Genomic DNA, 27,585 nt, shown 5'->3' on the forward strand with positions numbered 1-27,585 from the left:
AAGCATGGTGGTGGTAGAATCATGCTGTGGGGGTGTTTTTCAGTGGCAGGGACAATTCTGTGAAAGTCCTTATACCCCTTTTCCACCAAGGCAGTTTGAGTGCTGGTTCAGAGCCAGAGCCTAGTTTCAAATCAGTTCTTTGTCTTTCGACACCCAAAGCACCAGCTCCGAACCAGGAAAAGTGGTTCGTAAGTAGCATCAAAACATTGCTGGTCTAGAAGCAAGAATCGCTTGTGTCAGGGACAAGATGAACAGAAACTTGTGACCACCATTTTTGAAATAGCAGTTTATCGAGCTAATAGCAGCTCAATTGTAATTTCCGTCTACACAAGTAACGGCGAGCTGCACGAACACGTTGAATTCACCGTGTTTAGATGCTGATGTAGGTTTGCAAAGCCATGAGCATCAATAGTAACGCAACGTCCGCCATGTTGATGGTGTGTTTGGCGCTGCCGCGCTAGTGATGCTGGGAAAGATGAGACGTATACAGTGACGTAAGACCTGGCTCTGTGGTGGCTCTCCAGCCTGTGGAAAGGCAAACCGGTTCTTATAAGGCTCGAACCAACTCCAAACCGGTAATAGCACTAACTCTGAACTAGCACCCAGTTCAAGCTGATGGAAGAGAGGTATTAGTGGCTCAGCCAGAGCCTGGACTTAAACCTAATCAAACATCTCTGGAGAGACTTGAAAATAGCTATCCACCGCTGGTTCCCATACAGCCTGACAGAGCTTGAGAATAATCCCCAAACTGAAGTTTGCAAAGCTTGTTGCATCACAGCCAAAAAGGCTTGAGGACCTAATCACTGCCAAAAGCTTCAACTAAGTACTGGCTTAAGGGTCTATATATTTATGCTAATGTGAAATATTAGTTGTTTCTGTTGGTATGTCCTGTGGACGTATTGGTTATGTGTGTGTGATGTGGGGAGATTGATACTAACTACTGGGCGTGTTACGTGTTGCGTACTTGCTCTCTTCTGTTCTTTCTCTCTTTGGGTGTATCTCAATCAGCTCCCTTGCTCCCGAGCTCGTTAATCAGTATATCGTGTACACAAATTCGGGCATTGGTAAGGACAGTAAAGGTTTCCGGCGACGTGACAACGTCCTCATTGTACAACATCATTACTGGTATTTATGAACAAAAGCAGAGCTGATATATTTCTGACATTACTTGTAATGTTATTTAAAGTACATTATGATAAATTCTTTGCTTGTTACATATATGTGCAACATTTCAGCCATAAATAAATTATAAATGTTAGCTAAATTATGTTCATTACCTGTCTAGCGATGTATGTTTATGCTGAAATATAATGAAATAATAGATGATTTTAAAAAAACAACCTATCACGTGTCGTTATGTGTAGTGAGTTGGCTCACGTGATTTAAGTTTCGCGCTTCAGAACTTCCGTTAAGGGAGCATAGTGAGCATCGATGCTCTCTGGTTTTCACGGTGCATTGTGGGACTTTTTAGGGAGCGAACGTTTCAGTGCCCTGGAAGGATTCGCGATTGAGACAGCCCTTAAAATGGCTGACTCCCTGATCAGTGCCCTGACTACTGAACTAGGGAGCTGACTGAGACACACCCTTTGTCTCTCTCTTGTTCGCAGGCTGCTAATTGTTTTCCAGCTCATCAGCTGAGTGAATGTCGCAGAGATCCCAAGCAGTATAATAGAGTGGAGAAGCAATGCTGGATTGCTGACGGAACGCGTTTCAGTCTTTTCCCTGATCTAGAACTGTCGTCTTTTAGTGAATTTTCTCTTGTGTGAGTCTGTGTGTACAAGTAAAGGTGGTCTTTTTCTCTCAACTTTGTGAATGAGTTACGTAACCGCTAGCTGTGAGAGAGCGTGCAAACGCTGAGCGTGTTCTTCTCTTATGTTACTATTAAGTTTTTATTTTGCTTATGTTAGACAGGGAGTGAGGTAAGGCTTTGTTGTTTATATATTTTCTTTTGTATAGGTTATTTAATGCTCCCCTTCTCAGTTAGAAAGTTTTATTTGTCATGTTGGCCTGGCCCTCTCCTGAAGATTTATTAGCTTCCTTTCTTTTTTTCCTTTGTTGTTGTTGTTATCTTTGAGTTGTTTTCAATAAAATTAAGTTATTTGCTTAATTTTGTGTTTTTCTGGATCAGGGGATTGAAGTGGCCGTCAGTCATTTTCGCTATATTTAATATTGTTTTTCTTTTACAATAATTGTTACATCATCTCCTACCCTAGACAAACGGGAGGCTGTAAACACTTTTTAATAAATTTGCAAAGTAATCACTAATCTGGTTTTTGTTTTGCCATTATGGTCTACGGAGTGTAGGTTGATGGGAAAAACAAACAAACAAACAATGATTTGAAAGGATTTAAAGCTTAAAGCTGAAACATGTGCTGAATCCACTTTATTTTGTGCATGAGTGTGTGTGAGGAGCAAATAATGGGCTTACATTGTATGATTTGGGGTGTCTCTGTTTCCACTGAACCAGGACAAGTTGGGCAATGACGAGTGTGACAATGAGAATGAGAACCATCTCTGCATGCATGGCTTCATGCCCTTTGTGTTTGGCATGCATTTTAGCATGTTCCAACCTGCAAAACAGAAAAGAAATCCTTAAAATAAGCACAGATTTATAAACAATCAATTACATAATCAGTTTTTAAAGATGCAATGTTTTAGCTGTTACTATATGTAATTTAGGTTTGGCACAAGTAAATTACAGCAGTAGTTTTCAACTAGTGGGTTGTAACTAGGGGTGTGCATGAATAGTTGCAAATTCGATCTGTAATTATTCGAAAAATAAAAAATCCTTTTCGAATTTAGCTAAATATGTTGCTTTGCTGGCAGTGAAATCCTAAGCACGCAAACTAAAACTCACAGTTATAGCTAAATGCACTGGGTGGCGCTGTGGAGCTTGTTAACAAGCTGATTGTATTTGACTATAGAACGTCTTCATCTGCCTCTAGCCGCAGTGAAGTTTGGAATTAAAATTATTTTCCTAATTGACGTTACAAAATGGAATTACTTTTGATCAAAGGGATCAATATGTCATGTGGAAACATTGTCGGGTAAAACTGAGTTATCATAATATCACCACCACAATGAGAAATCACATGAAATCCAAACACCAGTTGAATGAGAATAGACAGCTGTTCATCACTGCATTCACGACTGCAGGTAAGCTCAACTGTACACCCGAGTGAGCCGAGAAGATAACTTATCTTCTATAACTTATAAAAACGATCAAGACATATGCTTAGTTTAATTTTCATCGAGGGAGACAGGTTTAAGAACAAAGCGCTGTAAGAAACTTTGCTTAGCACATTGTTATCAGTGTCACTGCAACGTCTGTCAGCGCAGTGTTATTGTTTTCAGACTGAGGAGCCAGCTTTCATCCGAGCATAGATATTGTTTTTTCTCAACATGAACATGTGAAACAATATAAACACGATAACCATATGCTGAGTCTGACTCAAGTGTATATGTACGTTCTGCACGATAACTGGTGCAGTCTGCTTTATTAGCGTTTTTTTCGTTCGCTCTGCTTCAGATTAAATGCTTTTGTTCTGTACATTTTTTCTTTACACACATTGTTTAATGTTTTCAACTAAAAGAAAATAATGTAAGCGCACATTTGCTAATCATAAGCTTGTTCAGAAATGTTGACAAAATCGTAATGATTAAAGAAAAACATCTTTCTTGTTAAAATTAAATTTAAAAAAAACAAATATTTGAATATTTTTTTATGAGCAAATACTCCAATACAATATTTCTGAAAAATGCCCATCCCTTAGTTGTAACCTAAAATTGTGTCGCAGGTCTGTTAAATGCAAAAAAAAAAAAAAAAACATCAATACAGCCAAATTAGAAAGAATTAATCCTGTAGACGCAGTAGCTGCTTTGGCAATCTTAATTATAACTACGATTGATATTCCTATTAGGACTAATTAAAGGGTTAGTTCACCCAAAAATGAAAATTCTGTCATTACTCACCCTCATGGCGTTCCACACCCGTAAGACCTTCGTTAATCTTCGGAACGCAAATTGAGATGTTTTTGTTTAAATCCGATGGCTCAGTGAGGCCTGCATAGCCAGCAATGACATTTCCTCTCTCAAGATCACGCTGATTCATTACGCTCCGAATCTTCCTAAAGCAGTGTTTTGAAATCGGCCATCACTAAATAAGTCGTTATTTTGTTTTTATTGGTGCACCAAAAATATTCTTGTCGCTTTATAATATTAATATTGAACCACTGTACTCACATGAACTGATTTAAATATGTTTTTAGTATCTTTATGGATCTTGAGAGAGGAAATGTCATTGCTCCCTATGTAGGCCTCACGGAGCCATCGGATTTAAACAAAAATATCTTAATTTGTGTTCCGAAGATCAACGAAGGTCTTACGGGTGTAAAACGACACGAGGGTGAGTAATTAATGACAGAATTTTCATTTTTGGGTGAACTAACCCTTTAAGTTGAAAAACGCCGACCAGCATTGAAAATGTATGAAATTTGCAATGTTTCCTCTATTGTTGCACAGTATACTGATATTAGAAATGTATTGTGATACCCTGCTGTTAAAATGGTACTATTCCTCATTTCATTAGAACATAGCGTTTTAATAAGAGTCGTATTTCCTGAGTTGCACAGATGTGTGACAGCAAGGCAGTGCACTCTGCTTCCACTCCCTGAAGGCAAACTGGGAACTGGGTGTGCCAAACTTTGTTCTCTTTTATGTAAATATACCTGTGCAATATACCTAGTTATTGACACTTTAATGAGAAAACAAGAGTTAAGCGCAATAAGCCACAAAAAAAGAACTCAAAGTGGTGCTTGCGCTGACTGACACATACCTGAAGCTCAGGCACAGAAAGCCACCACAGCATGTGATCCAGAATTCAGTTCTCTTTCATGCTTGCACTTGAGCACAAACATACACAGAATTTCAAAATGCCATATTGGTGAGCATTAATTTAAACCCAGTTGGTTACAGTATGTCTCAAGTGAATATAAACAGCTGTTTCACCTCAGATGTGTATCAGTATATTGGATAGGTCTTAAACTGACAGCAGCCTACACTGTAAAAAATTATTTTAATGTGTTCTTGTTATAAAAATATCTCTGGTGGATATCTATCGCTATTCCACCAGAGATATTTGGACTAAACCGCTCAATTCATATGGATTTATTTTACCATCTCTTTACAAACTTTTTGAAGCGTCAAAGTGGTAGCTGTGTAGCCCATTACTGTATCAGCTCGATTAGCTTAGCTGCTCCCCCGAGTGAGTTTATGTCCTCGTTATAGCATTTAACAGCAGCATTCAAGTATTCTCTAATATTTTGAATTTGAACTGCAGTATCCATTTCAACCACTAGCTGTCAATATTACATACTGCACCTTTAAGCTCAATAAGACAGGAAAGAGAACTTTGTTTAGTGCTCATGCATCATGCGCCGTATGACAGGCTGCTTTCTGTGCGCACGCTTCGGATCATCGGATGTGTGTGTGATCAGAAAATATATATCAGAAGTTTAAACTGATATGGCTTCAAAACGCTTGCAAACAATAAACTTTCATGATGATGAAGAACAGCAGCAATGTCACATAAGCATAACTGTGATACAAATGACAATCAAAAACAAATGTGTTTTGTTTGTTGTTGCTGGAGTATCTGAGGTACGAGCTGTAAATGCTCCGCCCTCTTCTGGAAAGCGGGGTGGAGAGCAGCAGCTCATTTGCATTTAAAGGGGCCATGAATTGAGAAATCAAATTTTCCTTGATCTTTTGACAAGAGGTCATTGTACTATAAAAACATCCTGTAAGTTTCAGAATTCAAAACTTCCTTGTTAGTCCAAAAACATCTCTTACTGAAACCAAGCTCGCTTCGACGTCATTGTCACATTATGACGTAATAGTGTGATAAAAGTCCGCCTCTGCAGAATCAGATCAACGCCTACTTCTACATCATTGCCTCTTTAGCCCGCCCACTGGTGCATTAGTGAGATGAGAAGGAGAGAACAGCGATACAAGATGGACCAAAACTAAAAATAACATTACTTTCCAAAGGATCCTAATGCTAGGAAAATGGTTATTTTTTTTTATTTACAACTATGTGAATGTCTCAGTAGAGTATTATTTGTTTGTTCAGTACATTTAAATGTGTATTCTTTTGGTAAACCAGTTTTTTCACAATTTTGGTGCAGGCTTTGCAAACAGACTTTTACTGCAAGATATGGACCTGACAGTAATGATTTCTGTTAATGATTCATGTTCAGTCAGATCTTCTTTGTCTCAAAATCATTTACTCCTGTTTATGTGCCAGTAAATCAAGCCAGTGACTAAACGGTCAACTTCACATTGTTTCTCTTAGAAGCATGAAAATAATCTGTCATTTAAATTGTGATTAAATTATATACATCAAAGAACGCTCCCTTTATAATCGCCAGAGCTGTCAATCACAGCGCAAGTTGATCTAAATATAATGCTATAAATCAACAATTTTCACGATTAGTTAATCTCGACAGCTGTAATAGTAAAAAGGCAGTAAAAGTTTCTGAGAGAATTCCACATGTAAAACTTATTTCATATGCAAAGTTGTTAGCCAATCATAGCAGTGGGCATTTACACTGACGTCTCACAGCAGACACGCCCCTTCCAGAGCGTTGAAGTGCACCTCAGGAAACATTATTTGGGAAAAAAAAAAAAAAAAAATGCAGTTTATGACCCCTTTAAAGACACACATGAAAACAGCATGTTTAGCTTCCACCCAAAAAGGGGCAATTACAACATGGTATGATCTGTGGGGTATTTTGATCTGAAACTTCAGACATATTTCAGGGACACCTGAGAATTATATTACATCTTGTAAAAAGGGGCATAATAGATCCCTTTTAAATATTATAATATTAATATTATAGACTGTTTAAGTTAGGACTTAACTTTTACTAAAGGTGACCTATTATGCAAAATTCACTTTTACATGGTGTTTGAACACTGATGTATGTTCACAGTGTGTGTAAACAACCAGCCTATAATTGTAAAAATCCACCCACTTTTTTTTTTTTTATAATTCCCATAAATCAGAAGCAGTGTCTGAAAATATGTTGTTCCAAATTTCCCTCCATAGTGACATCACAGTAGGGGGAAATCTGGAAAAGTGTATTTTCAGACACTGCAAGCCCCGCTCATGACTGGTGATGTATTTTCTATTAGCATAGATCCAACCCTGAGTAAGCCGCACATAGTCCGCCACTTTATATCCTAGCTATAGCACCTATTGATAAATTATCTGCGCCACATAAACATTACAAATGTTCTGTTTTTGGATGTGCCAATGAACATAAGAGTCTCCATAGACTCCTGGCATCTGAGCCACTGACACAGTGGTTGAATTTCTTATTTCTTAGTCTTATATGTTTGTTCAAATCAATTTACGCCTGACTGCTTCGCAAACGGGGGTCAGTTCAATGCTGGATTTGCACAAAAGTTGATTCTAAAAGATGGGTCGATACAAACTGTTTGTGCTTAAACTTCATATCTAGAATAAGTATTGCACTTTTTATTATTTATGAATGTTCCCAAATTGCGTTTCTGAATGTGCTTGTTAACATGCTGTACAGCCAATGTGACTAAAAATGATTATATAAATTATAACCATAATTAAACAAAATGATACCTGTTCTATCTTCATGCAGCATACAGTATATTCTGTGGCTCTGTAGGCATCCTACTACAGTTCCCAAATGAGCACCTGTACAACAATTTATAGATGATCATGATAGAACATGCTAATCAGTAAGTTGAATAAAGTTAACTCCACAACAACTACATAAATTTATCAACTAACCATTCAGAAACGTTGTAACTTCTTCCTGAGTCTCTCCATCTGTGTCAGACCCCGTTTTGAACAAATAAGGCTGAACACCGATACTGACAATTTCTGACATTTTGGCTGCGTGAGATTCTCCAGTTTTGTTGTTGCCTCTGAAGAACAAGCTGTTAAGGCTCTGCCCCCTCATTGAAATTGATCCCCCCCCCCCCCCCAAGAATATGTTTGACCTGAAGAATGAAAGCTGTATCATATACTTAGAAATACCGTAGAGGAGCACTATTAAGCTTATAGCCATGTGAAATGGCTCTATAGCTACATCAGACGGACTAATTTCATATATATTGTCTTTCAACAATTCAAGCACTTTTCAAGTACCTCTTCATAAATATGGCTGCTTAAGGGTTTTCCAGTACTTTATTTTTAGAAAAGTACTTTAAGCACTTTAAGCACCTTGTATTAACCCTGGTTCATGTTTAATTCAAGCACCTGTGTTTCTTATCACATACTTTCCAGTCCTTGAATCCAAAATGTCTGAAATTCAAGTACTTTCAAGAAGCATGGGAACCCTGTGGGGAGAACATGCAATCTCCACACAGAAAGACCTCCTGGCTGAGCCGGGACTCGAACCAGAGACCTTTCTTGCTACCCCACTAAGCCACCGTGCCTACCTTTAATACATATTATGAAAAAATAAAATATATAAATTTAATTGCAGAAACTATACATATTTATGAGAGTGTGTGAACATATATATTTGAAATAATAATAAAGAAAGGTACAGACCTCCACTTTTCCTCTGGTGAGAGCTGGGACAGATCAATCTGTTGAAATATGAGTGATTTCAGCAATTAGTTACAACAAAATTTAAGCAGAAGTGCACATCAACATTACACTGCAAACTTACTTTTTTTCCACATCACAAACTTTGTCCACATATATTTATCTAACAGGGAAAGCTTCATCGTGGACCCCCTCCCAGCATATGTGGACCCTCACCAGTGAATCTAGTGCTTCTTGACAGTGAGTTCTGTTAGGACCGCAAGTAACTTTGGCCCTGTTTCCATCTGGTATTAAGATGCGTTTTGGTCGATCGGATCACAAGTAGATGAGGGAGACACATATCCGTTTACACCTGGTGTTTTAATCCATCTCTATTGTCCACTTTTAACCACTTCTGTCCTGATTTCTTCGAGCGGAGGGTAAATGGGTCTATGGGTGGGTAAATGTATGGGCTTTTTACAGATCTTTCAATCTAATGGACAAAATAAGCTTGCGCAATTTACATATGAACTCGCTCGGAGATGATGGAAAAAACATATGGAGCACATCAGCTTACGTTTCTGCTCTGACAGCCACAAGACCAGCTGAACACTGTGAGTGTGTGTTAGAAATCAGGAATGGTGACAGAACATTGTGCTTGGTACATTTTTCGTCTTCAGACCAAACTTGGGACTTCAGCCAACAAAGTTTAAATCCCATCTAGCTAGCGCACTTCCCATTTACGCAGTAGGCGGAGAGTAGGCGGTCTTTTGTGGCTGTTCGAACACATTCGACCACATGAGCGTTTACACTACCAAATCAATAAGTTTGAATGTGTTTGACTACCTCTGGAAGTGGCCGAAAGTGGACAAGCTCAAAATGTTTTATACCTTATTTACACCTGTATTTAGCATTGACCAAAACACATCTTAATACCAGGTGTAAACAAGGCCTTTGTTTTAAAAAATGCAATCTTTTGTAGAAGTCTGTGGAGCAAGTAGTCAAGTCACCTTTATTTATAGAGTGCTTTTTATAATGCAGATTGTGTGAAAGCAGCTTTACAGTGATAGAGGGAACATAATATGTCTGTACAGCAGCTCTAGAAAAAAATTGTGTCACTGTCCAGCTTAAGTAAGTTTGGTATTCATTCATTCTATTGTAAAAATCATTAGATATTAATTTAGTTCATTTATCTATAAGCAGCTCTGGAGAAAACAGTAATGTCATCATCCAGCTCTCATATAATGGTGTCAATGCAGTCAGATTCTGAACCAGATAGAGGCATTTTTGTCTGAATATAGGCAGCTGTGTTGTCCCGCCCCAGGAATGTATGCTGATGGCAGTGGGAGGCTGGTCAGATAAAAATTCCCCTTTTGTGCTGTAATATTAGAGTTCAAAAGTTTCTCATTTTAGTGTCGGTGCCAAGCTGTTGTAGTTTGAACACTGTGCTGATTTGCTGAAGTTAAAAATAGGAGATAAAACACAAAAGTGAGAGCAAAGTGCTGAGCAGCATCTGAAGAGTAGATAGTAAGCAGGAAGTAAATTCAATGTATTTGCTTTTACAATACATATGGTTAAGCATTTTTACAAGGACAACCTCATACCAAGTACAGTATGTCAATTTTTGTTAAAGGGGTGGTATAATGCCATTTTTACAAGATGTAAAATAAGTCTCTGATGTCCCCAGAGTGTGTATGTGAAGTTTTAGCTCAAAATACCCAACAGATCATTTTTTATAGCATGTTACATTTGTCACTCACTGAAAATGTCTGAAACTGCCTTTTATGTTCAAACCGAAGTCAGACAATGATGGAGAGACTCAAGAAGAAGTGACAACATGTAGAATACAAAAGAACATTATTTAAATGGTTAGTTGCTTAATTTATGTAGCTGATGTGGGATATCTTAAAGTCATTGACCAGCATATTCTGTCATGATAATCTATAAATCGCTCATGTGGGAACTGTTGTAAGATGCTTACAGAGCCAGAGAATATATGCTGCATGAAGACAGAAGTATAGTTTAGTTTAATTACAGTTATAACTTATGTTGGCATCTTGCTTTTATGACATGCTATTGCATTTGTGTTACGTACTGTATTGCAATAACATGGCCTCACCCCTTTGTTGCGTGTTCTCGGGGGCAGGGTTTATGTAAATTTTAGGGTTAGCGATGTCACCAACCCGGGAAGAAGCTCGTTGTAGTCCCTACCAGCCATTTGTTGTAGTCCTTAAACAGATAATTCTTTAAAAGAAAATATCTCCCTTTGCATTGAACTTTGAGCTTCGTAACTTTGCAGATGTTGTTTATGCTCAAACAGAAACATTACACACTAACTAAAGTTAAAAAGGTGAAATCATAATCAACCACCGCTTTAAGGAAAATCTCTCAACTAAATATGTAAACTATACAGGGAAGAGGGAACCCTGTCAGCACATTACTATAATATTAAAAGGTTAAAATTAACAACATAGTCCATATTCAAATGCTATTTATTAGGGATGCACAATATATCAGCCACCATATCGGTATCAGCAGATATATGTTCATTTTTAATGTTATCATTATCGAAAAATAATTAGGCCGATTATATTAAAGCTGATAAATAATGGATTTTTCCTTCAGCTAAGACTCTTCAGATGCGCACTGTTCGACATGATGGTTTTGAATAGCTTGAAATATTATTGGAATCACTTTGAAAAGGAAAACACAGTAAAGTGCAACATGTGCAGCGCACATCTCATTTAGGTTTTGTTGAGTTAATTAACCCACTAACAAAGTGTTTCAGTTTACCGGTGTTCATTCAGCTCTACAGCGCACGCAGCTCAAACCGCAAAGCTGTTGTTTGAAACTGTAATGTTAATTTTAAGTGTTTGTTTTTCAAAAACATTGATCCATTATTAATAATAATTAGCACTTTTATTTCTCGTATTATTGTCATCAACAGTATAGTTATTCCATTTTATTTATCCATGGCACTTATGCATTCTCTTTTATAAGTGTTGTCCAATGATTAGTTTGCATTAGGCATTATTTTATTTCGTTGTAAGGCAATAGATTTTTTTTTTTTTTTTGATAAATAAATTTGGTCATCAGAGTGTAAAATTAATTTTAAAAGTTAAAGGGGACCTATTCACATAAGGTGTTTGAACACAAATGTGTGCCCCACAGTGTGTAAACAACCAGCCTATAATGGTAAAAATCCACCCACTCCTTTTTTTATAATCCCTATTATTCATAAACAGTCTCTCCAAACGCACGATTCCAAAAATATGTGAAATGTGCCAAAGAAAGATGGTGAAGTGTTATATATTTGCACAAATCATTTTACGCCCTTTTGCTTCACAAACGAGGGTCAGTTCAGTTCAATGCTGGATTTGCACAAAAGATTAACATGACGGTGCATGCTAGTCAATGAGTTGAATGAATCAGTCTCTCCATTAGTGTCCAACTCTGGTTCAAACACATAAGGCTGAAAGCTGCTACTGACAATTTCTGACATTTTTGCTGCGTAAGATTCTCCAGTTTTGTTGTTGTTGAAGCACGAGCTGTTAAAGCGCAGTAGCTTATTTGCATTTAAAGTGACGTTTGATTTATGTTGAAGTGCTTGGGACATGGCTTTTAATGCTGAGACTTTTGTTTTTGTAATCAGACTCTCAAAAAAATTATGAAATTTATTGGCCAATATATCGGTCATCACCTTTCAAATATATCGGTATCAGCTAAAATATTAATATCGGTGCCAAAGTATTCCCATACTGCAAATTTTAACTTCTTTTTCGACGGGGAATAGAGATTACAGATAACATCCTGACATTTTCTCCGCTGTATGTGTGTAGGTGGAGCGAGAGTCTAAGCAGTCAAGTGGAAAGAAGTTGCTTATGCGCCAGTGAGATTCTCTGTCTGATTCATTTTTTTCTCCAATACGCAAATGTGCACAATATGACAATCGTAAGCGTCAATACCGTGATATATCGTCGATTTATCATTACAACCCTACCTGTGACACTTCACGTTTGATGGTTTTTAATCTTATTAATTGGTGTGGTTACACTTTATTTCAATGGTCTACTTTAGACATTCTACTTACTGCAAGTCATTTGTCAACTACACGTCAAATAACTCTCAGGCCCGGATTTACAGACAAGACTTAGATTAAGCCAGGATTAGGCCTTAGTTCAATTAGGGCATTTAAGTAGCTTTTATAAATGTTCACTAGAAAAAAAAAAAAAAAAAAAAAAAAACATTACTGGTGTGCATCTTGAGACAAAACAATGGCACTGACATATTTAAGATGTATCAGTACAGGTTGCTTTCAGTTAAAACAGCTCAAACATGCATTTTAGTCTGGGACTAGGCTTAAGCCTTGTCTGTGAAACCAGGGGTCAGAGTATTAGTAGACTGTACAATAAGTTGACATGCAATTGCAAAGTTACTTATAATCAGTGGAATGTCTGTTGGGGAGCATCAAAATAAAGTGTTAGCAGATATTAAAGGCACAATATGTAATATTTTTGGATTGAAATATCCAAAAACCTTTAGAACGATGACTCGAACAGTACTCACTAAATTTGGCTGATCTGACGAACCGGTCAAATTTATTGTAAAACCGTAAAAGTTGCCGCTGACGCACATGTAAACAGTATACAGATGAGGCTTTTGCACTATGTTCTGCTTTGTAACTTTGTGAAATATTAGAAAACCATAGTAAATCACACATATTTATTTAGAACAGGTTGTCTCCATTCAAAAGAGCCCACACACGACATAACATGATGTGTAGATCTTGAGAAAATCCTCATGGAGTGAAATGATATGCTGCTTGGCTAAAGCTATAGGACTTCAGGCCAGGGATCCGATCATGATGCAGTATTTTCAACGTCATTTGAAAATTCAACCAATGGAAACTGGATCTCGGGTATGGTGGATAGGGGAGCTGTGTAGAGACCAATCGGATACTGCTTTACAGCTGGAGCGTGCTTGGATTGGTTTGATTGCTCAGATTGACAGGTCTTGATTTACTGTGCGCCATAGAATAGGAGCGCACAGCTGAAACAGTGCTGGAAGATCATCACTCACCAATCGAGATTTTATTACTTGTTACATATTCTATGTAATTATAAATATTTTACACATGCAAGTAGTGGACTAGCTGAAAGAATCGATTTTAATTTGGCTATTGCTCTTAGATTAAAAAAAAGCAGTTCCGAACCACAGTATTTATCCGTGTATCGAACTTCAAAGAGGAATCAAACATTACTTCCAAGTACTTTACTTGACACAGCAGGTAACTACCCCATGGGTCTAAGTTATCATTTACATTCATATTACAAACTGTTAGGGCTGTGTATTGCCAAGAATCTGGCGATACAATATGTATCACGATACAGGGGTTACAATACGATATATTGTGATATATTGCGATATATTGTGATATTTCTTGTTTTGTTTTTTTAGAAAGAAAGATCTAATTTAAAAACGGTCATAAAGAACACACAACCATATGCATAAAACCTGACAAGCAACTTTGCTATTTAAAGTACTGAACTGCAGAGCTGGTGCAACCATATCCACATCGCTATGATAAGACACTTTCTTTCTGCTGCCACCGCTGTCAATTTTTTTGTGTGTTTATTTTGTTACTGAGAGAAAAACGTGCAGTACATATCACATATTCTATCGAAACGCTTCTCAGCAGCGCGGATGACGTCGGGATGTTAAGCGAGCGCTCAGATTCAATGCGTTTCCCGAGTACTGGATTTTAACTTGGCCTATTTTGCAAACAAAATGACTCTTGTCGATTTCCTTAGTGGCTTCTTAATAGCTAAAGCCAAAATGAGTCCACACACTTCAGCTCTGTATACCGCGGGAGCGGAATAATTCTATCGTCTTGTGAGCTGGGTTTGCTAATGCTAACACTAGCGATGCACGCACCTTCACCTTGCGCTTCTCCGGCTTCGCGTCAGTTTACGTTCTGAGATAACACTGCCATCTAGCGGTTGGGTTTTATACAGTCTGTGGTTTAAAGGGTTAGTTCACACAAAAATGAAAATTCTGTCATTAATTACTCACCCTCGTGCCGTTTTACACCCGTAAGACCTTCGTTGATCTTCGGAACACAAATTAAGATATTTTTGTTTAAATCCAATGGCTCCGTGAGGCCTACATAGCCAGCAATGACATTTCCTCTCTCAAGATCCATAAAGGTACTAAAAACATATTTAAATCAGTTCATGTGAGTACAGTGGTTTAATATTAATATAATAAAGCGCCAAGAATATTTTTGGTGCGCCAAAAAAAAATAAAAATAAAATAACGACTTATGTAGTGATGGCCGATTTCAAAACACTGCTTGAGGAAGATTCGGAGCATTATGAATCAGCGTGTCGAATCATGATTCGGATCGCGTGTCAAACCGCCAAACTGCTGAAATCACGTGACTTGGACTGCGGATTCGACACACTGATTCATTATGCTCCGAAGCTTCCTGAAGCAGTGTTTTGAAATCGGCCATCACTAAATAATTCGTTATTTTGTTTTGTTTTTTTGGTGCACCAAAAATATTCTCGTCGCTTTATAATATTAATATTGAACCACTGTACTCATATGAACTGATTTATATATGTTTTTAGTACCTTTATGGATCTTGAGAGAGGAAATATCATTGCTCCCTATGTAGGCCTCATGGAGCCATCGGATTTAAACAAAAATATCTCAATTTGTGTTCCGAAGATTAATGAAGGTCTTACGGGTGTAAAACGGCATGAGGGTGAGTAATAAATGACAGAATTTTCATTTTTGGGTGAACTAACCCTTTAACACGAACACAAAGCCACAAATCTTGGATGTAAATAAATAAATATCTAAATATCGATACAGCGTTTTTGAGAATCGATACAGTATCGTCAAATATAATATCGCAATATATTCACGTGTATCGATATTTTCTCACACCCCTACAAACTGTACGACTAAAAATTTTCCGCTCGTTCAACTGGACAAGATTATTGGCCATCCATGTTTTTACTTCCTCCAGACACCTAAGGAGTACTGCACTTCAGTCCTTGCTATTCCGTCTCAAAGGCAAGTAAGTTTGAGTGCTGTATGCATATAGATGGTAGGAGATCACATGTTTTTTAAAAAACACTCCCAAATTGAGCATACATAGTGATAACAAAACTGGACCCAAAATGAATCCTTGTGGGACCCCACAGGTAATGGGCGCTGGGGAAGAAATTAATTACCAATCTTCATAAAAGATCTTTGCTCCAAGTAAAAGGAAAACCATTTAAGAATCATTCCCTGGATTCCAACAAACTGTTTTAAGCAGCTCAGGAGTAGAAGCTGGCGAGCGATCCAATAGAATTAATGTTGCATGATTACCGCTGAATAGCAGGAGGCCATTTACAACCCTTAAAAAGGCCGACATAGTACTATGCCCTAAACCCAGATTGGAATTTATCTAAAATATTTTGGTTAAAAAAAGTATATAATTGTCCGGAGCAGGTTATGTTCAGAGAGTAAGTTGCTATGGCTACTTACATAGCCATTTTCCTCCGTTTTTGGAACCGAAAGTTGAGGTTATCTTACTTACTCTTAAATCATACCCAGGTATGTCACATAACCTGCTTTCTGGAATAGCACCCAGTAGTGTTGTCAAAAGTACCAGTACTTCGGTACCAAGTCTGTACTGAAATTTTGAAAATGTGACGACACCAGCATTTCTGTAGTACCGGTAGTAACGAGAATCCGGGTATATTCGGTACCCACTGATAGGGCTGTGCCAGTATTTACTTGAATATGACACGAGTGAAGCACAAAGCTTTGTTTACAAAAGAAATAATAGGTTAGCAATTAAATGTGACATCGCAGCCATGGAAACAATTTTGGTTCATGCCAAATGAGAGAGGTACGTGAGTCCATAAATTTAAGCTTTGTATTCTGTTTTGCGAATCACGATCTGGTCACCCGATTAGCAGAGAATTTAACAACATTCCATTAGTTATTCCACTGAACATGGAATATGTTTTTTCCCCAAATCTTCACTCACGCAGGGGATTATAAACGTTTCTTCTTTTCGTTCGCTTTTAGGCCTATTATAGGCTATTCGCATTCTTTACTGTGGTAAAGTAGAAAAAACACTGTAGGACAGAAACCTTTTTGCTTGCATGTCAATTTCTATTTAACACAGTTTGTGCTTGTTATTAGACTTGATAAGGCGCGTCAAGTTTATTTGTATAGCGCTTTTCACACACGCTGGTGATTTTTACTTTCGCTTTCCCTGGCAGCGCTAAATCAAATATAGCCTGAATGTGTGAAGATAAAACTCGCTCTTCAGACCTTTTACAACAAGTGTCAGTTTCTTGTAACATCAGGAGATGACATCATGAAGATATTATTAAAGCGAAATGGTCTCTTTCCTGCTCGTGTCCCACATCCCTCTCAAAGAGCAGAGCAGTAGGCTATATGACGCATTTGTGTAGAAATAAAAAACGAATGTTTTTTTTTTTTTTTTTTTTTTTCAAATAATATTTAACTTTCTTATTATTTAGGTTACCATTATTTACCGATATTTATTTCATAGTTTTACAGGCTGTAGTGTGTCGTTTCATTGAAGGAATAGCTAAAATAAACACGCACATCTGTTACAAAATGGATGTTTGAGCATTTTTTTTTTTTTTTTTTATATTTCAACATTTATTTCATTGAGAGGTATATATATATATATATATATATATATATATATTATATATACACACACACACACACAAACATACACACACGCTCCAAATATTTATATGCATGATTACCATATTTAATATGTTTTTAAAATAGGCTATATATAGTTCCAACAGATTTTGCTGTGGTACCGAAATTGGTACCGAGAACCGTGAAATTTTTATGGTATTGGTACCGACTACTGGAATTTTGGTACCGTGACAACACTAGCACACAGAATAGCACACGTTGTTATCTGTGTTAACTAAACTCATTTAAGCTTTGTCAAATTTAAACATTGAAGCACAAGACGACGCGAAAGAGAACTCTAAATGTTTTACTCATGTAAACAAACTGAGGAATCTCATTTATATGATGCATGAATGAAGACGATTCAAGACAATGTGAGAATGCGTTGGTTGATAATGCATAGACAGACATTACATGAAGATGTGGACAGAATCAAAATAAAGGTGCATCTTAAATAAATATACTGAATATACTAAACTATAGTAAATTGTAGTATATTACAGTATTTACTACACTTTGGACAGAAGACCATAACCTGTCCAGTGAGGATTTTAGCATTGAGTTGCAAGTCTCTTATTAATCTCGTCATTTTACTTACTAGCTCATAAATGATTGGTTAATACGAGGCAGCTGCTTCAGCACAATGGTAAACTGATGTTACTGTACGCCAGCTGTAGCTACCTACAGGTTTTATACCCAAAAAACTCTTATGTGCATGCGGTTTTGGTTGAAAGGATGGCCAAATACATTGACAGGGAAGACATGTCAAGCCCTGCATGAAAAGGGGAAAAAATAATTATAATAATTAAGTAAGAATTGAGACATAAAAGTGTATATTACCAGTAATAAATCAACTGTGTGTGTTTGTGTGTGTGTTTCAGGAGCTACCAAGGACAGATTCCCATTTCTGCTTGGTTGCAATGTCAAGTCACTGATTCTGCGAAAGTTAAACAATGCAGACAAGAACAAAAAGAAATGAATGGCTTCTTAAGATGTTGTCTGGTGTTATTCATTTTAAGGATTTTGCATGCATTGTATTGGTACATGTTTGGCCCTGACCTGTCCTGTTGTGGCTGTCATATTGTAGTATTCTATACTACAGTTTATACGATTTTGTACATTCCCGGTATAATGTAATGATTAGATGTGAGTGTTCATCATTGAGTCAACAAACATTCAGCTAGCCTCGCGCTCTGTTTACATCTCGAAAATAAGTTATTACATGTTTTGTAATCTCATCTACACACATATAGAGCTGTTATCTAACCTGAGAGGCGTCGTCGCGATGTCCGTGTCCATGGTCGTGTTCCACACCGTCAACCTCCACCTCAAACACCCCTGCCATCTTTACACTTACAATCCCGACTGTTCAAGACACTTCCGGGTTACACGCCTTCTTCTGCTTCTTCTTCTTTTTCCGGTTTTGTGGCAGTTGGCAAGCAAACATATTGTGAATCTCCGCCACCTACTGAGATGGAGTGTGCAGCATCAACATAAATAAAAGTTGTGTTTGCAAACAGCGATGACGTTTTTTTGTGGGCGGAGCCTACCTGGTGGCAGAAAATGACAGTTCTGCTGTGGAAGCCACATAATTTAATAAAAAAGTTAATTTCGAGTTTATGTCTCACAATTCTGACTTATTTTCTCGCAAATCCGACTTTACATCTCACAATTCCTAGAAGAAAAAAAGAATTGTGAGATATACTCGTTATTCTGTCATTTTTCCTCAGAATTGCGAGTTTATATCCCACAATTCTGACTTTTTTTGTGATATAAGCTCACAATTGCGAGTTAAAGTCCTAACTGAGAGATATAAACATGCAAATGCAAGAAAAAAGGAAGAATTGTGAGATTAAAAAATGTTATAGGCTATGTTTAAAAGTTATCTATGTAAAATGTAATAGATTTAAATATTATTTCATGCTGTAACTGCTATGCATGTCCCCTATGAACTGCATATGTAGACTTACTGTTTACATCAAATTCAGGCACTCATTTAATCCAATAATGCACCGCAATAACGAGTGTGCAACCGATGTACACCCATGTGTACACTCAACGGCTACAGAATACCCATAATGCACTGTGACGGTTCTTTATGTATCTTTATTAACCCTGTTGAAAAAAACAGCATATGCTGATTAAGGTAGGTTTTGAAGCTGGTATGCTGGTTTGAGCTGGTTTATGCTGGTCCTATGCTGGACCAGCATAGGACCAGCTCAAACCAGCATACCAGCTTCAAATCCTACCTTACCAGCATATGCTGTTTTTTTCAACAGGGAAATCCAACTGATCACGCAGGCGCCTCAACGCGCGCGCACACACACAACATGGTTCTAGCATTGCTAACTTGACATTTCAGCCATTCATCATCAAACAAAAAAGCAGTCAACCAAACATAAAATTTACACTGCTCAATTTAAATTGTCCGCTGTAAAATCAGCATGCCCAGCGCCCAACCAAACACATTTTTGCACATGTGAAGGATGCTGTTTCATTAAAACATTCGTGAAGTATAAAGCCTTGTTTACATAATGAATAATAGTTTAGCAACCCAAATGTCAGATTGCTAATATGGAGAGAGGTAAGCCCAATGCCATTTCAGTTTCGCTTTAAATAAATTCATTTTGGCTTGTTGTTTGTATGTTGTTTATATTGCCACTATAGCTAATTTGTGTTTTATAGTTTAATATATAATTTATAGCTACTTATTTTTCATTCTTGTTCAGTCCTGAAAACCGTTAAATTTAAAGGATTTGTTGTTGAGTGAGGGGAAAATATATACAGTATTTATAATGTTCGTAAATCTTTAGTTTTATTTACTGGTATTTAACAAACATATAATTGTTTTCAATTACAAGGTTAATGAGTGTTTTTGGAGTAAGATCAATTTCTCTTTCATCAACTTCCTCTTCTTGGCTGGGTTATGTTTTTCCATGTCGTAAACTCCAGGGGTGTGGCTTCTAAACCATGGCTGTGTCCGAAATCACCCCCTATAACCTTAAATAGGGAACTATTTGAGGGGACAAACATTTGTAGTGGTGTCTGAAACCATAGTGGACGTTATAGAGTGCACTCATTTAATCCAACAATGCACCTCAATAACAAGTGTACATTGGTTGCACACTCAACGCCTACAGAATACCCATAATGCACTGTGAAGGTCATGTCTCGCTCATGGTCTTGCCAGTAGATGGCGCCTGCAGCTGAATCATCCATCCATTTTCCACACACTGGTCCAATGTGGGTACAGCGTAATATCATACAGGTGTAAATTCCATTTTAAAGCTGCAGTTCGTAAGTTTTGCCTCTTTGTCGCCATCTCTGTTTGAAACCTGCAGTTGCACCTATTTGCGGAATTATCATCTTTACGTGGGTTGTGCATTGGCACGGCTCCTCAGCGTAGATGAATCTGTTTGCTGTCAGTCACCACACCGGTGTGGATACTGTACTTCGGAATCACAGATTCTACATCTTGGAAGTATGACCAAAATAAGAATTTTCACCGGAAAATGTCATCTGCACAAGTAAGTAACATGTCTGCCACTTTTGTTCTGACTGAGGAAAAAAGCATTACAATAAATCGTGCTATGGTAATTGTATCAATGGTGATTAAATCTAACAATCACTTAGCTTGGATCACGTCAAACTGTGCAAATCATTATTATACTATTATACTTTGTTCTCAAATTGTTAACATCATCAGCATTGCGTGACTACGTGTATTTAGTGTGTATTAGCGTTACCTGTAGATTTCAATTTCTGTAGCCACTCCGCAGTCCAAAGTCTTTTGCTTTTGACTATGGGTGAATCTCCAGTTGTCACTGATGATTGTCATTTGGACCTTTCTGGATTACAATCCACCATCAAAATGACAAGTTTAATTATTCCAGCTGCTGTGAGAAAAGGCTATAAATGATCCGCTACCAGCAGCATCCTCACATGATATAGCCTACTAGCTGGGACTCCTTCTTTATGTAAACAGACGTGAGATAATGATGCAAAGATGAACGACTGCATTCTCGAATTTCCTGTGGAAGCCACCAGTACCGATTTTATTATAAAAACATTATTACAAGCTTACAGTTGTGAATCAGGCTAAGGTAAGGAGATAGTTTTGAACACTGGCTGGTTATGTACTTGCTCAAAATTTGATTTTGGATCATTTTTAACCAAAAAAGTTACAGACTGCAGCTTCAATTGATTATTAAATTGTTTAATTAAGGTTTATACATGCTAGTTTCCATGACAGAGTTCAAGATAAATATTTGCATTACTACTAGAGTTTCAAATGATTATTAAACAGTAAGCACACTCAGTGTCCGAATTCACTCACTTATTTTCATTTACTCCTTCAAGTGGACTATATTAGTGGAGTAATGTAGGAAATAGTGAATGAGGGTATAGGGTGCGATTTTGAACACAGCTCATGAATTTTTAGGGGGTGTGATATTCAAATGACAATTGTTTTGAGCCGCATACAAATGTTTGATGAATCACACGTGAACCCTGTCGTAAGATGATTTCTACGCTCTTTTCTCCATTAGATTGATAAATGAGGCCCAATGTGTTACGGGAAATGTATTTCATGATCAAGGAGAAAGGAGGAGTGCACTCTGGTGGCTATCGGCACTCCAGCTGACAGGCGTGATCTTTCAGAGCAGAGCAGACATCAGAAGAGATTATTTGTTCAAAAGCAAACTCTCCAGTCCATAGATGGCATTCTGCATCCAGAAATTACGAATTAAAATTTGTATAATTATTTATTTGAAATGTAGACCCAGATGCAATAAAATGACTATTAAAGCTGTTAAGCATTTGCTGTTTGTCTGCAATTTTAATAGAATCTTTTTTTTTCAACACAAAAGTCTTCAATATCTTAATGCATCATGTCTAAACACCTAAAACAAGTTGTTTGAAATATAGATTATGATTTAATAGACTTGTTGCCATTTTATCCAAATGCCTCATACAACCCGAATTCCGGAAAAGTTGGGACGTTTTTTAAATTTGAATAAAATGAAAACTAAAAGACTTTCAAATCACATGAGCTAATATTTTATTCACAATAGAACATAGATAACATAACAAATGTTTAAATGGAGAAATTTTACACTTTTATCCACTAAATGAGCTCATTTCAAATTTGATGCCTGCTACAGGCATCAAATTCAGCTGGGAGAACATCTAGCAACTAATTAAGTTAATTGATATCAGGTCTGTAACAGAATTAGCTATAAAAGGGATGTCTTAGAGAGGCAGAGTCTCCCAGAAGTAAAGATGGGCAGAGGCTCTCCAATCTGTGAAAGAGTGCATAAAAAAGATTGTGGAATACTTTAAAAACAATGTTCCTCAACGTCAAATTGTAAATCTCATAATCTACAGTGCATAACATCATCAAAAGATTCAGAGAAACTGGAGAAATCTCTGTGCGTAAGGGACAAGGCCGAAGACCTTTATTGGATGCCCGTGGTCTTCGGGCCCTCAGACGACACTGCATCACTCATCGGCATGATTGTGTCAATGACATTACTAAATGGGCCCAGGAATACTTCCAGAAACCAGTGTCGTAAAACACAATCCGCCGTGCCATCTGCAGATGCCAACTAAAGCTCTATCATGCAAAAAGGAAGCCATATGTGAACATGGTCCAGAAGCACCGTCGTGTCCTGTGGGCCAAGGCTCATTTAAAATGGACTGTTTCAAAGTGGAAAAGTGTTCTATGGTCAAACGAGTCCAAATTTGACATTCTTGTTGGAAATCACGGACGCCGTGTCCTCCGGGCTAAAGAAGAAGACCTTCCAACGTGTTATCAGCGTTCAGTTCAAAAGCCAGCATCTCTGATGGTATGGGGGTGCATAAGTGCATACGGTATGGGCAGCTTGCATGTTTTGGAAGGCACTATGAATGCTGAAAGGTATATAAAGGTTTCCAGATGCTTCTATTTCAGGGAAGGCCTTGTGTATTTCAGCAGGACAATGCAAAGCCACATACTGCAGCTATTACAACAGCATGGCTTCTTCATAGAAGAGTCCGGGTGCTGAATTGGCCTGCCTGCAGTCCAGATCTTTCACCTATAGAGAACATTTGGAGCACCTGGAAACCTTTATCAGCAAGAATGGGACCAAATTCCAACACCAAAACTCCAGAAACTCATTACCTTGATGCCCAGACATCTTCAAATTTTTTCGAAAAGAAGAGGAGAAGCTACACCATGGTAAACATGCCCCCGTCCCAACTATTTTGAGACCTGTAGCAGGTTTGCTCATTTTGTGCAAAAAATTGCAAAATTTCTCAGTTTAAACATTTATGTTATCTATGTTCTATTGTGAATAAAATATTGGCTCATGTGATTTGAAAGTCTTTTAGTTTTCATTTTATTCAAATTTAAAACACGTCCCAACTTTTCTGGAATTCGGGTTGTATATTCTGAAGTATTATTTTGACCTTCCCCAAAGGTTCCCCTTGTCAAAAAAATTCAACCTTCACAACTAATTTGAGCAAATTATCCAGCTTTTGACTGATCTGAATGTCAAATTATTGACTTGTAAGTGTATTATTTTTAAGTGATGATCTGAACATGAACATTTGCTCATTAGACATCTTTGGGCAACGTTTTTTCTTATGAGTCTGTAGACTAGATAATTGGGTGAAACTCCTCCCACATGAGGAGCACTGGTGCGGCTTCTCTCCAGTATGAACTCTCTCATGAGATTTCAAGGAATCTGACCGCGTGAAACTCTTTCCACAGTGTGAGCACTTGTAAGGTTTCTCTCCAGTATGAATTCTCTGGTGTGATCTTAAGTCGCTCGATCTAGTGAAGGTCTTCCCACAGTGTGAGCACTTGAACGATTTCTCTCCAGTATGAATTCTCTGGTGTGATTTTAAGTGGCCGGATGTAGTAAAGTTCTTCCCACAGTCAATGCACCAATAAGGTTTCACACCAGTATGTACACGCTCATGCTCTTTTAAATTTTGCAGCCGTGTAAAACACTTTCCACAAAAAGAACAAAAGTGAGGCTTTACACCAGTATGAATTTTAAGGTGTGTATTTAAGTCTGATGCCAAAACAAATGTTTTATCACACTGATCACAGCTGAACGATCTCACTCCAGAGTGACGACGCAGGTGAGTGGTGAGAGAGCTTTTGGATATGAAACTCTTTTCACACTGAGTGCATGTGAACGGTTTTTCTCCAGTGTGAATTCTCATGTGCACCTTTAGGTGTCCTTTTTGAATGTAACTCTTTCCACACTGAATGCATGTGAACAGATTTTCTCCAGTGTGAATTCTCATGTGTCTCTTAAGGTCTGATTTACGCATGTAAAACATTCCACACTCTGAGCAGGTGAAAAATACTTTGACTCCAGATTTTCCAGCTTCTTTTTGTGTGAAATTCTCTTCAGTATTTAAAATGACTGCATTTCCATCTTCAGTTTTGAAATGATGAGGTTTTTGAAACACATGTTGTTTGTCTTCATTTTTATATGTCAGTTTTCCATCTTCATTTGTGAAATGATGCCATTTGTCTTCATTCACTTCCATCGGGTCTAAAATCAACATATTAAATTCTCAAAATTCAATTAAAGAAGGGCAAATAAGAAACAAAGAAATAAAGTTCCTTCTTAATTAAGCACAAATCTAGTTTACAACTGAGTCTACTAGTTTTAGATGTATTTTTATATCCTCCTGAGAACCAGAAATAAAAGAGTTTTTTTTTGTGTGTGAATTAAGTTTGTCCTTACATTGTTTGGAAATTGAAACAAGAAACAAATGAAGAATTTTTTAAAAGATATTTTATTCATATTTTATGGTATGTCCTCTGTAGAGGGAAAATAAAATGGCAATGTTTTTGTTTTATTGCCAATCAATTTTTAGGTTTTTAGGCCATTTTTAACCAAAATAAGTATAAAGATGATTCTCAACTATGTTATGAAAGATATAACAGAATGATTAGATATACTGTTTTACTTTGTGCAATATGTGTGTAAAATTGCCATAAATGGGTAGTCCCATTCTATACAATGTAATTATTTGCAGGTAATGAAAAAGTAGTGTAATAATGGGAGTAATAACTTGGCAACATTTTCATAAGAATATCTCATATTTCATAGGAATATTGATATATATTTTCTTTCCCTATTTACTTGTTGTTTCTACCTAAAATGCCTGATAAATGTGCAGTAAGTCCTGGTGTCTTCTACAGAGGACATGTATGAAATCAATGCCTTGTTTTGTAACAGAAAGTCACATTCTGATTTGAAACCACATAACGTTTTCCTGAGGTTTATTTACAACAAACAATTTGAAAATTAGTCAGATTTAAATGATAATTACAAAATATATTTCCATAAGAGTGTTAAATTTGATAATTCAGTCATTTTTAAAGACCAAGGAGAAGGATTTGTCAAGGTGAAACCTCCAAACATTTGCTATCTCTGAAAAGCCCTGAATATGCTCTTTACAGGACATGTGACATGTATGGTCTCAGAGAAATTCACTAAAATAGTGTCCTCTACAGAAGAAAAAGTCTCAGGAGAATATGTCAGTTTTCATCTTAATGTTCTTCATCATTCATTAAAAGAGAATGAAGGAAAACTCAAACCTATTTGTTCCTCTGTATCTTCATCTTTTATTCTGCAGGGTTGTTCATCAAACTCCATCTTTACAACAGTGTCAGTAGTTTCTCCTGGAGTAGCTCGTCCTGCGTATTACTTCTCCTGTGGGAAGATGGGAATATTCCACAGCATTTAAACTCACATGAAGAACAATTTCTTCATGTTAAAAAAACAATTCAACTCCTCTAGCTGATGTTTAGGTTTCTCTTACATTAGATATGATTTACATACAATAAAAACGGTTTCATTTGTTAATTACAAAAAATGAAAACACAACTCATAATCCTTAAACATTGTAATGTGAAGGAAAAAAAAAACAGTAAGATTTTACGTTTCACGAACGTAATATACAACAACAGTATGTTCATTTCGATTCATTTCTGAGTGAATTATTAAATGAACTGACTCGTTTGGTAGTTTGGATTTAGATTTCTCCTAATAAATGATAAAATGAATGTACTCAGTCTGAAAAACAGCAGGTTTAGAGCAGAATGAACGGCTGTGTCCCACTTGACATGTTTACGTTCCCTTCCCTCGCTCACTTCTCTTCGTCTCTTCGTCTATACTCGGATGTATGTTATTGCTTCGGTTGCACTAGCGCCCTTTACTGGCGAACATCAATCCGTATTAAGCTATAACCTTCATAGAATACAAGACAACCACAATAAGATCTGTTATATTGGTTGAGATTATACAAACAATATTTATCTCCCCAAATATGTCTGATTTAGGTAAAGATTCTGACTTCAAATATCTGCTAAGGAGAGTAGGCTACCTTCTAGACTCCTTCAACTGTTGCGTGTTAATGATGTTGATGATTTTAATATAAATTTCGACTTAATTTTAAAGTTAGACGTTACAAGTATTATTAATGAAAAATGTCAAAGTTATTAAGAGATATGAAGATTTACCTTAAAAACTCCAGAACTCCATTCTGCAGCTCAAATCAAGTTGTCTAATTTAGATTTCGCCCAATAAAAATAAAATCACAGTCTGATAAACAGTGAATTAATTAAAGGACTTGCTCACTTTGAAATGAAAATTACCGCAAGCTTTATTCACCCTCAAGCCATCCTAGGTGTATAGAACTTTCTTCTTTCTGATGAACACAATCAGAGGTATATTAATAAATATCCTGACGCATCCGAGCTTTATAATGGCAGTGAGCAATACCAACGAGTATGAAGCTGAATAAACTGCATCCATCCACATCCATCCATCATAAACGTACTCCACATGTCTCCAGGGGGTTAATAAAGGCCTCCTGAAGTATCAATATTTAACAAGTTATGAAGTAAAATATCTAGCTTCCGCCAGACCACCTTTCATATTCAAGTTACGAAAAAAAAAAACGGAACTGGAGTTGCGTAAGTTAAGATTTTCCGTAAGTTGAATAGTGAAGGCGTAGGACCTAGCGTAAGCTTTTTGAACTGTGAGAGGCGTTGCGCTTTCTAATTAATCTCATGGGCTAGAGCGGACTCTGGAGCAGGCTCATGGGCTGGAGCCATCATTAGACTCTGGCCAGGGGTTGGAGATGACATGTGTGTGGCCCAGACACACACAAATGCTAGTGCCGTTACTAATTACCTCAAGACCTCTGGACTAGACTCTGGGGATCGTGCAGGCACTGAGCAGACGGATGGCTGA

General features: G+C 37.2%; 2 protein-coding genes across 5 annotated transcripts in view; both read right to left on the reverse strand.

The window, feature by feature from the left end:
• rnf121 (ring finger protein 121) overlaps positions 1-18,740 on the reverse strand; it is a 33,354-nt gene extending 14,614 nt beyond the window's left edge. Inside the window, exons 1-4 of one of the 3 annotated variants that reach the window (XM_051878104.1) lie at positions 18,588-18,674; positions 8,597-8,634; positions 7,658-7,732; positions 2,429-2,570 (exon numbers count right to left, since the gene is read on the reverse strand). In XM_051878104.1, the coding sequence (XP_051734064.1) occupies positions 2,429-2,554 (126 nt within the window). In that variant the 5' untranslated portion in view covers positions 2,555-2,570; positions 7,658-7,732; positions 8,597-8,634; positions 18,588-18,674. Of the gene's footprint in view, positions 1-2,428; positions 2,571-7,657; positions 7,733-7,828; positions 8,004-8,596; positions 8,635-18,587 lie in introns of those variants that run through there. The other 2 variants (XM_051878102.1, XM_051878103.1) reach the window with 2 other exon arrangements.
• Positions 18,741-21,520: 2,780 nt separating this feature from the next.
• On the reverse strand, positions 21,521-26,521 carry LOC127504016 (gastrula zinc finger protein XlCGF8.2DB-like). Of its 2 annotated transcripts, none has more exons than XM_051878328.1 (3): positions 26,399-26,521; positions 25,926-26,040; positions 21,521-24,870 (listed from the first exon to the last, which is right to left on the reverse strand). In XM_051878328.1, exons 2-3 carry the CDS (start codon positions 25,981-25,983, stop codon positions 23,858-23,860), a joined length of 1,071 nt encoding a protein of 356 aa, XP_051734288.1. In that variant the 5' UTR covers positions 25,984-26,040; positions 26,399-26,521; the 3' UTR covers positions 21,521-23,857. The 2 variants fall into 2 exon arrangements, with proteins under 2 accessions (XP_051734288.1, XP_051734289.1); XM_051878329.1 differs by having other exon boundaries at positions 26,345-26,485.
• Between the last annotated feature and the right edge of the window lie 1,064 nt (positions 26,522-27,585).

The sequence above is a fragment of the Ctenopharyngodon idella genome, chromosome 21, assembly GCF_019924925.1.
Source record: "Ctenopharyngodon idella isolate HZGC_01 chromosome 21, HZGC01, whole genome shotgun sequence".
In the NCBI taxonomy this organism is placed as follows: Eukaryota; Metazoa; Chordata; class Actinopteri; order Cypriniformes; family Xenocyprididae; genus Ctenopharyngodon; species Ctenopharyngodon idella.

Coding starts and splice junctions, on each gene's coding strand:
- LOC127504016 (XM_051878328.1), bottom strand. CDS start 25,983: ATGGAGTTTGATGAACAACCCTGCAGAATAAAAGATGAAGATACAGAG. Junction 24,871..25,925: donor AGATACAGAGGAACAAATAG/GTTTGAGTTTTC, acceptor TGTTGATTTTAG/ACCCGATGGAAGTGAATGAA.